The sequence below is a fragment of the Miniopterus schreibersii genome (assembly GCF_964146895.1).
Source record: "Miniopterus schreibersii genome assembly, chromosome: 7".
Lineage (NCBI taxonomy): Eukaryota > Metazoa > Chordata > Mammalia > Chiroptera > Miniopteridae > Miniopterus > Miniopterus schreibersii.
Window position 1 is genome coordinate 43,124,368 of NC_138108.1, and position 12,545 is coordinate 43,136,912.

Genomic DNA, 12,545 nt, shown 5'->3' on the forward strand with positions numbered 1-12,545 from the left:
TGACCCTATGCACTGCTAACTGGGACCCCTCAGGAGGCCAGTACAAGACTGTTCACTCCTCAGCTCCCTAAAAAATGTACTGTGCTCCTTCTTTAAGATGCAATATAAAGTTACTATTAGCAAGTGCAATGATTTGTTTTTGACTTGCAAAAAAGAAATAGGAATAATTTATACTACCTGTGAACGAGAAGGTACCCAAGGGCAGAACCACCTCACTCAGGTGAGGTATCATAGGAAACTCAGGGCACGAAATGGCAATCTTTGAACAAAGGTCACAAAATTACACCAAAGCTTGTATACTTTACACTAAGAAAATAGAGGTAAGGCGCCTAGCATGTGCCAAAAGTAGTCACCTAGTACTTTTGTGGAAGTTCCTTTTCTTTTACTCATAGGGATTCCCTCAGTTACCCTACTCAGATCCATTTTTTTAACTGCAGAAAATGTTTAAAACCTGTTTTATAGACTGCAACAAAGGAGAAAAAGAGAGAAGGGAAGTATGTTACAAAAAGTGAGCACATAAATAATAGCAAAAAACATCAGCTTTATGTTGAGAAAAAAGAAAGTAAAGCTAATCAAGCACATTAACTAAAAATCATAATGGTCAGGGGTCATTTCATTCAAGGGTAGGTGGTCCCATTTCCCAATCATATCCAAGGATCTCTCTGCATTATAAACCCAGTGTGTTAATTGTTGTTAATAATCATGTCCTGAGATACTAAGAATAAGAATTGTGTTCGGTATACTTAGTATGAAAGGGAGCTGTACATTTTAGAAAGGTTCAGCTGCCTGGAAAATGCAACTTACACATAATATTTCATTTATTGAAGATGTCTTTAGTCTATACTCAACCCAGCAGCTGGAGCCATCACTTTAAAACAAAATTCAGGGCATGTCACTCCTCTGCTGAAAATGCTCACTGTCTCCCCATTCCACTGAATTTACCCTCATTACTCAAAATGCAGACCTCAGATCAACAATATCAGCACCACCTGGCAGCTCTCCAGTGTTGCAGAATCTCAGGAGCTGCCCAGACCTGCTGAATCAGAAGGACATTGAGAAACACTGACCTGCATCATCTGGCTCCTCACCTCCTACACCTCTCTTCTTTGCTTTTTCAGCCCCAATCCTGTGGTCTTTCTTTCTGCTCCTCATGTATTCCATGCACTCTCTCCTCAGAGCCTTTGCCATGGCTGTTCCCTCTGCCTGTAATGCTCATTTCCCAGATATCCACATGATTAACTAGCTCACCACCTTCAAGCTTCTCAATGACACCAAGTAGACCATTCGTCACCCTGTCTCCCGAACTTCAGCCTCTCCTAAGCTTCCTTGCTGTATTTTCTCCCCATAACACTTTGCTCTCCTAACATCCCATACAACCGACTTACACACTATGCTTATTAGTGTTGTCTCCTCTGCTAGTACATGGCATTGTGAGGACAGCAATTTTTTACTCTTTTCCCTGGTGTATCACACATGCCTGTAACAGTGCTAGTGGCACTTGGTCTGTAGGCCAACTCTTGTTACTAATCCCAACAGGATGAGCAAAGAAATTTAGAGTAAGAAATTTAGAAATGTTTTGATGAAATTTATATTGACACAACACACACATATTCATTCATTTTTATTGTCACGAAAGTGTCGGACTACATAAATTGAAAATGAAAACAACAAGCCCCAAACTGGTCTTTCAAAACAGTTTGAGAACTACTGGCCCAGAACAGTTCTTAGAACTTAGTAAGTGTTAATAATTATTTCTTGAATAAATAAATAAATAGAAGAATAAATGCCTAAAGAACAAATTTTACATAGCAAATCAGATCTGTATGTATGCCTGTCAGTCCAGCTAAATAATTTCACTGCTTGGATTAGTGGCAAAGGGATTTGAATTATGCAATTCCTGAGTATAGTGTGCTTTTCTCCCCTATGTAAGGAATGAGTCGGGCTGAAATGGACCAATTAAGGAGACTTCTGAGACTCTCTGACTAAGGGGCTGACAGCAGCCTTTGTCCAAGCCCCACATTTGAACACTTCTTTGCATGCCTGCCCTGAGCAGAGCTGGTCTGACTCACTTCTGACTTATTTCCTGCTCCTCCGATCCCACATCCCACCAGACCTAGTAGATGCATGAAAATAACTAACAAGACAGGATGTGATAAGTACTGTAAGAAATGTCAGAGGGCACAGGGGAGGGAGCTATTGTGGACTCTGAATAATGGAGAGGACTCTGAGAACAGGGAAGAAGGATGGGTTAGGCAGAGGGAGCAGCGTGAACAAAGTCACAGAGTAGAAAAAGAACACACTGGGCACATTTCAAGAACAGAGAATAATTTGGATATTCTGAAGCACAGAATGAGGGAAAGAGATCAGCAGAAGACAGGGCTAGAAAGGAAGATTAGAACCAAAACAGAGACAGACTTGAATGTCCTACAAAGTAGCTTAGAGTTCTTAACACCAAAAAACCAATCAACCTGATTTTTAAAAATGGGCCAAGGACCTGAATAGACAGTTCTCCAAAGAGGACATACAAATGGCCAATAGACATATGAAAATTCACTAATCATTAGGGAAGTGCAAATTAAAACCATAATGAGATATCACCTCACATCTATCAGAATGGCTATCATCAATACATCAACAAACAAGTATTGGCAAGGATATGGAGAAAAGGGAACCCTTGTACACTGTTGGTGGGATTGCAAATTCCAAAAAACTGTATAGAGGTCTCTCAAAAAATTAAAAATAGAACTATTATATGACCCTATAATACCACTTCTGGGTATTTATCTGAAAAAACCCAAAACACTAATTCAAAAAGATACATGCATCCCTATGTTTACTGAAGCATTATTCACAATAGCTAAGATATGGAAGCAACCTAAGCACCACATGACAGATGAATGGATAAAGAAGATGTGGTACATACATACAATGGAATACTACTTGGACGTTAAAAAAAAATGAAATCTTGCCCGGCCGGGCGTGGCTCAGCAGTTGAGCGTCGACCTAGGATCCAGGCGATTGGGGTTTGATTCCCGGTCAGGGCACATGCCCGGGTTGTGGGTTTGATCAATGATTCTCTCATCATTGATGTTTCTATCTCTCTCTCTCCCTCTCCATTCCTCTCTCTGAAATCAATAAAGATATATTTAAAAAAAAAAAAAGAAAAAGAAATCTTACCATTTGCAACAACATGGGTGGACCTAGAAGGTATTATGCTAAGTGAAATAAGTCAGATAGAGAACGATAAATACCATACAATTTCCCTTATATGTGGAATCTAATGAACCAACCCACCAAACAAAACAGAAACAAACTCATGTATACAGAGAAAAAAACTGATGGTTGCCAGATGGGAGGGGGCTAAGTGAAAAAGGTAAGGTACAAATTGCAGTTACAACATAGTCCTGGGAATATAGTCAATAATATTGTAATGACTATGTATGGCGTCAGGTGGGTACTAGACTTATCAGGGGGAGTGCCTCCTAAGTTATATAAATGTCTAACCACTATGATGTACGCCTGAAACTGATATAACGTTGAATGACAATGGTAATTGAAAAATAATTTTAAAAAATTGTAAGCAGCTTAGAATTGATGCTGGGGCAAAGTGGAGCCACTGAAGAGTATGAAGGAAAGGAATGTAATGAACAGGGTATGCTTTAAAAAAGCTCTCAGGCATATGTGCATAAGAGACATTGAAGGAGGAAAAGAATGATGGTAGGAAGGCCACTAGAGTAATGAGGAGAAGTAATGGTGATGGTGGCAAACTCAGCAGAAACCATCTGGGCTGGAAGGAAGCAACAGCTATGACGAGAAAGTGCATGTGAGCCATTTGCAGCAAGTCAGATGTGAAACATTAATAAGTTTGACTTTCTGGGATACTTTCCTAAAGATTGGGAAGAAGAATTGTAATCCAACAGGTCTTTTTAATACTTAGCTCAAATACAATATAATTAGCTCCCCTTGAACTATCCCACCAAAACTTAATGCCTTACAATAAGTACTTGATTTCTTTACCTATTATTCATACTTGTAGATTAATTTTATATTTACATAATATCAACAAAAATTACCATACCATAGACGTTGTGCTACCCCCTTTACTTAAACCAGCTCATTTATTCCTCAGTATAACCCTTCAGCTATGAACTACTATTTCCTTCGTTTTACATGTGTAGGTACTGAGGTCAGGAGTTGCTATGTAACTTTATTAACATTCACAAGAGAGCAGAGGTTTGAATCTAGGCAGGTCAGGCCTGACCCCAGAATCTATGCCTTTGGCTACTCAAACATACTTGAAATTTTCTTTTCACGTGTATTTTAAAGATACATGTTTTTTAAAGTAGAATGCCAAAAGAGAAAACAGTCAAAATGGAACAAACAGAAAACAAATTGCAATAGGATAGATTTAAACCAAAACATACCAATAATCACATTAAATGTAAGTGGTCTAAACACCCCAATTAAAAGATAAAGACTGATGTTTGGACAGAGAAAGATGCCAACTAAATTCTTAAATAACGGATTTTGCTCCGCCACAATGTATTTTCTCTAAATGTTCCTCTTTCTGTAACATTCCTACACCTACCTCATGATGGTCTTATTCCAGAACACAATCTGGCTGTGGGGAAAATATTCCCTTTGACATTTTCTGTATAATTTATCATTTTCTGTATATCCATTTTAAAAGTTCTGTTATGATACACTCACCCTCTCTTGTCTCTCCCCAGAAATTTAAGCTCCATAAGGACAAGAAGTCCTAACATAATTATTATACATTTCCCACTTTATATAGTGCTACTTTGTCACTGAAAGAAAGGCTAAGGAGAAATTTGGACATACCTGAGAAACCACTGCATAGTTCAGAAAAATAGATAAGGTTGGCAGTAAGTATAATGTTGGCATTTTAAGTTGAAAAGGTTTCTTTCTTTGGAATGGTCTACATTGTCCTTAGTATCTTTTGGTTCATAAATATTTCTGAAAATCGTGCGTCTATTTAACCTTCCAGAAGTACTGATTTTAGCCACACATAAGCCCCAAACTGACTTTTTATCATAGTTTGTAGCAAAGAATTTAGAAAATGGGCCAGAAATAGTTATTTCTCAAAAGAGCATGGCAAGATGTTTATATTCTTGCTGAGAGAATGGCCATGTTGCCAAAAGGGTAGAATTTACTCAATAAATCTATATTCTTTACCAAGCCCTAGATTTTGACCCTGAATGATCTGCTCCACTGAAAGCTGGTCAGTCATTTATCTTTCCTCTAACAAAATGACATTTTAAGCAGTTTCTTAATTTAAGGTTCTTAGAACTAAAGGGAAAAGAATGGCCTCTGACATCCATCTTTCTTTTCTCAGAATTTTTACATGGCATGGGTAGGTGGAAAACTGCTTCCAGCCTTATGGCTTCCCAAACCTGAAATTTGTGTTAACACAACATTATATTGCTATCTGAGTCCTGCCTTCTAGACAGTACTGCCCAAATAACTCACTAAAGTACACAAGCATGCAAATGGCAGAAGTAGCATGCAATCAAAATGTTCTTACCAGGTGTTGCAGGGGCTCCCCTCGAGGGACTCAGTCCTGGGCGACCTGGAGCAGCATGGCATGTCCGAGAAGACAGCAAATCAGTCCCAGACACTGAGTGCTTCAGAAAAACCCAGTAAGAGAAACATTATTTTTATCCGCTGATGAAACAACCTTAAGGACATAGCTTCCATTTAACTAAGGGACCCCTCGCCCTGATTGAATGGAGAAGCTAAGCATATTGGGTCATGTTGTAAGTTACCCCTATCTTGCATTAAAATTGAATGGGGGTCCTCTCCTTGGGGGCAATTAGTAACAAAGTCTTGACACTCTTGGCTTCATTCATTTATTTCTTCCTCAGAACAAGTTAACCTCGTCCCCCTCTTAAATTAATTATAGTCCAGAATATAAAAACAGCTATGTGCTGATTTTCTCCTATACTGAATGTTTATCCCTAAGAAAGAAGAAAGAAAACCTATAGGAAGGTATTAATCTACTTAACATTTCTAAGTACATCATCCAAAGGATTTTGTTTTTTTAATCTTACATATGCTCAGCAGAGTTACTGGCAAAAACTGTACATTTTCTTCATTTCATCCTTTCAACATCAAATAGTAGGCAGCAAAAATTGGATCAGACTTCAAAGCCTGCTGTGGGCTCCAAGTCACAGAGAGACGCCTCCATTTCACATATTGAATTCAAGCAGGATATCAAAGTGCTACCAAAGAACCTCGGGTCCTTGCTCAAAAAGAGGCTCTAACATCTGTAGAGAGTGGAGTGCACAGACGAATCACCTCGGGGAGTAGCTAGCATTTATTCTCAGCAGCAAATTTCCAGGCTTTTGATTCTCTCTCCGCTGAACCTCCCTGTCTCTCTGCTGAACCAAGTTCTTTAGCAAGCTGGGCTTTTGTCTCAAAGACTTCAAAATATTACTAACAGTTTCATGTTCGGGTGGCTGGACCAAGCAGCCACAGACAGACTTCATGCCCACAGACTTGGATGAGTCTGAAATAAAAATACACAGGTACTTTGAAATCAAGATATCCAGCTACCTTATTTGGATGTCCTGCGAAGACATCATACACTTTTGGAGAACTCTGGGCTTGTGCATGCCTAAAAACAAAAATAAAAATAATCATACTTTTAAAAAGGCTTGAAAGTGATAATTAAAAACTTAATGAGAGTTGTTTAATTCATTCATTTAGCTCCCATGGTTTCCCATTCCAGTCCTGGGTTTAAAAAACATGGCGTTGCTCCTACATCCACAGTCAGACCGAGATCCTAAGACCTGAGAAACTGCCCTGAGAGTCGTGTGACCTAACTCGGTTTGTTTACTACTGGGCTTTTACAAACTTTACCAAGAAGCCAACCAAGTTGATGCTAAGGATGAACTACCCACCCAGCACATTAATCACTTTAGTTGTGAAATAATTCAAAATAGATTCTGTAGCCAAAAAAGTTTGGGAAATGCTGAGCTAAACAGAGTTTAAGAGCTTTCCTTACCGCAGGCATGATCTTTTACAATCACAATATATGTTTATGGATTTCTAAAGTGGGGTAGAGGGAGAATGCAGGGTTTCCTAAACTAATTTGACCAAGAAACTTAAAAAGTGATAACCTATTAACATCTATTAAAATAAGTGTTACTTGGAGCAAAGTTTGGAAAAATTGATTGTGCTGCATTCCCAATTTCTTGTAATTGGAACACATTGTATCAAGTGTGATAATCATAATACACTGTTAAAATAGAAGCCAGCTTTTATAATTCCTTCAGGGGAGCCCAATAGAGTGAAAAACTGACTAGGGGAAAGAAAGCTGGGTTCTAACCCCGGCCTCAGATCCCCCGATCTCTCTCTCTCTCTCTCCCTCTCACACACACACAAAACATGACTGGGTAAATTTCTGCAGTAGTCTGGGTTTTAGTTTTCCTCATCTATGAAATGAAGGGATTGAGATAAATTATCCCTTAATTTATCTTTTAGTCTCTTTTAATTCTACACTAATAATCTTAACTCTTTATTTAAACCGACAAAATCATTTTCTGAGAACAGTTCATGGATATTACCTTCAAAATGCATCTGTTTATAGTAGGTTATAGTAATAAACCCATTTAAAAGTACCACATCCGTACCTGGGGAAGGGGACTATAATGATATACTTATTTGTGTGTATGTTTATCATATGTCTCCTGCTATGGAATACAAGCTCCATGAAGTCAGGAACTAGGTCTACTTTATTCTACACTTTATATCAGCACCCAACCCCGTGTCTGGTACATTGTAAGTGGCTCAATAATATTAGACAAGTTGAATGAATACAAGAATGACTAGTGGACGCCCAAAATAGCACTTCATATTTTAAAAATGCTTTTATATATCTGAGAGTTTCACAACCATTAAAGTGCTTTAATTGTCCCTATCATATAGATGAAGAAACTAAAGTTCAGAGAGGGTAAGTGATTTGCCCAGGGATCAAGGCAAATACCTGGTAGAGCTAAGACACTGACCTCCTGTTTTTCTGACTCCAAATCTTCTCTCTCTCTGAACGATTGCACCTTCTATGCCCTTTGGTCTCTGTGCATCAGCCCAACAGACTCAATCCCATCAGCCTAGGAAAGTCCCAGTGGCAGTGGGGCACCCATAGGACAGGTGGACTCTGATCTCCTCTAGGAGTCCTGGTGAGATTTGGAGAAAATCTAAGGAAGAGAGTTCACCTGTTGAATTACTATGGAGCCTCCAATTTCCACCTTCTCTGCCCTAACACATAAACGAACCTCTTAGAAACCCCTCTAGCTTGCATGGCTTTTCAGAATCCAATGGCCAGTGGCAGACACCTTCCAACACTCCACTGGGGGTGGGCTCATCAGTGCGACGCCCCCTTCATTCAAGCCTTTGGAAAAATCTAAAGCAGCTCAATGTAATGTTTATATGCGCTACTTGGTTCGTAAAAGATGGAGGAGGGGTGGGTAGTATCCACAGGCAAACAGATGAGAAAATAGTTGACTGAGCAAAATTAAGTAGGTTTCTCTCCTGAGAGACTTTCTAGAACTTTTAACTTAATAATATGCACAATGAAACCCCCAAAGAGGACAAGAATGGGCAGCATCTCCCATGGCGCATGTCGGGGTTCACTGGTTCTTATAACGCATCTCAGGAGAAACACTGATCTGGGCAGTGCTTATTTGAAACAAATTCCACTTTGCCTTTAAAAAATGGTCCAAGTCAATATTCTTCAAAAGTCTAACTACTTGAACTCCACGGCAATATCATTAGGTGTGTTGTCCTCTGCCTCAGGGACTTGAAAGTGGCAGTGAGTGGATAATGCTCTACACAGTCCCACAAGCAAAACACAGAGAAGCACAATAACAACAAGTAGGCAGTGCACACATGGCACCAGGGACCTGGCAAAGCACGGGTACATGGGTATCTCAGGTAATGCTTCCAACAACCGTGGGAACTGATTTTAGTTTTATGCCCATTTTACAGGGGAGGGAATTAAGAATCAAGAAGCTAATGACTTCTTCGTGTCATAACTAGTAAATAGTGCAGCATAAGACCTGCTGACAGAGAAAAGCAGGTTCCAAAGGGAAATTACGAATTCAGGCAGGGATTATCAATTGCTGATAAAACCTTAAGACAGATGGTTGATGGGGAGCAGGGTATTCATATGGTGCTAAAAACCACCATACAGATTCCTTCCTTCAGGTCACGAAGGGAGCAGGTAACTTACGCACATTAAAGAAGTCAGAAGGTCACCATCTTAATCCAGTGCCAACCTTAGCACAACTAATGCCTGGACAACACTGTCTTGCGATATGGGGCAATATAAAGATTTTAACATCACCCAGGATATTTATATTTTTTTCTTTTGGTCAGAATCATTGAACTTGAATCCAATTGAAGCTTTAAATCTATTTGCCATTTACCTGAAACACAGGGTATAAAGGGGCAAGCTAAGACCACAAAAAATCAAGCAGACAAATATAGAAGATGAGCTATTTTATGGGAGAATTGGCTTGACCTCTTAAAAAGTCATTGCCATGAAAAAAGGGAACACAGTATTGTACATTAGAGGAGATTTAGGGACACAACAGCTTAATGCAACGTAATGTCCTAGGTCCTGGCTCGGACAAACAGGTGCAAAGGACATCTTAGAACAACTGGGAAAATTTGACTATGGACTGGTAGTTAAATGATATTAAGGAATTATTCATTTTAAAATGTGATACTATCTTGAATCTGTAGGAAAAATTAAAAACAGAAACAAAAAATCACTCTCCTCAGCCTCCATTAGAAATCACCTGTTAAATGGCAGAAGCAGCGAATCTGGTGATCAAAGGGCAGTGAATAGGGGTAGTTGTGTCTCTACAAGGGCTTCGCTGCACATTGCTGGGCCTCCTCTCCTCCAGGGCCTGGCTGCCTGGCTTCTCTGCAGCGGTCAGTTCATTGAACTGTGGGTTCTAGGGGAGATGGGAACTCTCAGTCCCCTTTGAGAACCCTTCAGCTGGGCATCTGCCCTGAAAACACCCCCAAATGAAACCCACGTCTAATTCCTTCTTCTGAAACCCTGTCGTGAGTGTGACTGCATGAGAGGCAGAATGAAGGCTGGCTCCTGAGTGCGTGGCTGTTGAGAATGCCCCGGCATCTTTCTTCTTCTGTAGCAAAGATCCATGAGGCCAGCTGGCTTTGTCATGCCAGGCTGGCGGCACTAGGTGAAGTCACTGTGTCTAGGGACTGGGTTTCAGTTTTGCAGGCTCCAAAATTGTTTACCAGTTTGTTGAGGGGTGATGATTTTTTTGTGAGCTGAGTTGCACTAAATTCAAAAGTCATACTTGAAGAATAGAATGCCAGTGAGTGATTTTACAGTGAGTATAATCTGAACTACACTTCCCCCTTCACTAGTTGGCTAATAGACTCTGGTGAACAAATTATACATCAGAATTAGAAAAAAGGAAGCAGGATGCTCATTGAGGACCTGAACAATCAAACTGGTCTTATAACTGGCCTTTTTTACTTTAGGGTTAGAATCAATAACTTTTTTCTTGGACAGGGGTAGAAACACACCGGTTATTCTCTGATTCTCCATTTTGTAAACTTGTTTAAATTTCTTTGTGCAATTTTTATTAACGTTCATAAAATTTGCAAGATTATGTCTTATATTTGATCAATTATAATTTCAAATGGCTTCTAGACAAACCGGGAAACCCATTAGTTCCTCACACTTGAAAGCATATTCTAGTTTCAGAACAGGATAGGTTACGGCTAATTCATTGTGCGCTGATTTTTGTTAGTTTACAGCTGTCTCTAGATTTGGGAGTAGTTCTCACTATACAGTCATGTCTTTTTTTTTTTTTTTTTAATGTCTTTATTGATTTCAGAGAGAGGAAGGGAGAGGGAGAGATAGAAACATCAATGATGAGAGAGTCATTGATCGGCTGCCTCCTGCATCTCCCCCTGCTGGGGATCAAGCCTGCAACCCAGGCCTGTCCCCTGACCGGGAATTGAACCGTTGTCTCCCGGGCTATACTTGTGTCTTGATAGCCCGGGGGAGAGGCTCATCAGCTGAAACAAGCAAACTTGTTCCTGCTTCTTAGATAGGTCTGAAAAAAATATTTTGTACATGGAGCTTTTAATAAGAGGTCAATTTCTTGTTCCCAAGAAGCAGGGGTCAATCTACCCTGCAAAAGATATGCTGAGACCAAGAATTTCTAACACTATAGGAACCCCATGAATCTTGAGGGAGGCAAGCTTTAGCTAAATCATACAACTTCCCTTATGGAAGTTATTACAATGAAAGATAATAGAAAACATAAACATCTTCAGAAATGGCTTCAGTAAGTTCAGGTTCTGAAGGTAAATGAAGACATTTTAGAAATGACATCAGAGAAGAGGACACTGCCCTTGTAAAACGTCCCCTGTTGACCTGAGAGCAAGAGGATATCCATATGAACTGGTCACAGGTGGCAGTCCAGGCATCCTTGTTTAGTTCTGATAGGGAACATGAACATCCTAAGGGCTGCAGGTATAAATGTGGAGCGACACTCAGATTTGAATCTCCCCACATTGTCACTATGCATCTGCTTTTCCCTGATTTGCATCAGCTAGGTGTCCTTGCATATTCTTATTGTTTATATTTATTTAAATGGTGTTGGAGACACAGAGGATTGTAAGGTAATAAAATGTTTTAAGAAGAACACAAAGTACCATGTTAAGTTCAAAGGCACCCAAAATGCATAAGCTAATGCATCTTTTTTTACAAAGACTGGAAAGCTAGGGTTTCTAGACCGCTTTTTTGCATCCTATTTACCACCACAATGACAATAAATAAGCATTTGCCAAGCATTCACTAAATCCTTAGGTTTGTCTTCATACTTTCTCACTTCTACCCAGAATGCCATCTCCTCTCCTGCTCACCAGACCATGGCATCCTTCCCCTTGAGCTCAGGTATCTGCTTCTCTGAGAGTCTTTCCTGACCCCACCCCACCTTGGCCATCTCTTCCACTCTGGGCAGAGTTGGAGGCTCCCAGGGGTATTCACATAAACTATTGGGCATAAACACACAAAAGCTGGCCCTGGAACTGACTTGTTTGATGCCACACCCTGACCAATCAAAAGTGTCTACAAATCACCCACTGAAGGTGACCTTGAACGGATTGTGATCAAGGGAGGGAGAGCACAGAAGAGCAAGTACCATAGGCCACCGGGCTTTCACCATATTAGAGCTGTTCCTCTTGCTGTGCTCATCGGTTTTGTCTTTTCTTCTTAATTTCCCGTTGATGAAAATGTTCCAAATTCCCAAGTGGCCTGAATATTCATCAACAAAAGTATAGTGATAACTGATTTTCTCCTCAGAATAAGTGTTTAAAAGAACTGGTGTCGCCCGGCCGGGCGTGGCTCAGCGGTTGAGCGTCGACCTAGGATCCAGGCGATCGGGGTTCGATTCCTGGTCAGGGCACATGCCCGGGTTGCGGGTTTGATCAATGGCTCTCTCATCATTGATGTTTCTCTCTCTCTCTCTCTC

General features: G+C 40.1%; 1 protein-coding gene across 1 annotated transcript in view; it reads right to left on the reverse strand.

Annotated features, from left to right (window-relative positions):
• MYO3B (myosin IIIB) overlaps positions 1-12,545 on the reverse strand; it is a gene marked incomplete at its 5' end in the record, with an annotated part of 324,483 nt that overhangs the window by 70,150 nt on the left and 241,788 nt on the right. Inside the window, 2 exons of the mRNA XM_081142170.1 lie at positions 5,546-5,645; positions 6,577-6,637. Coding sequence (XP_080998296.1) covers positions 5,546-5,645; positions 6,577-6,637 — 161 coding nt within the window. The remainder of the gene's footprint in view (positions 1-5,545; positions 5,646-6,576; positions 6,638-12,545) is intronic.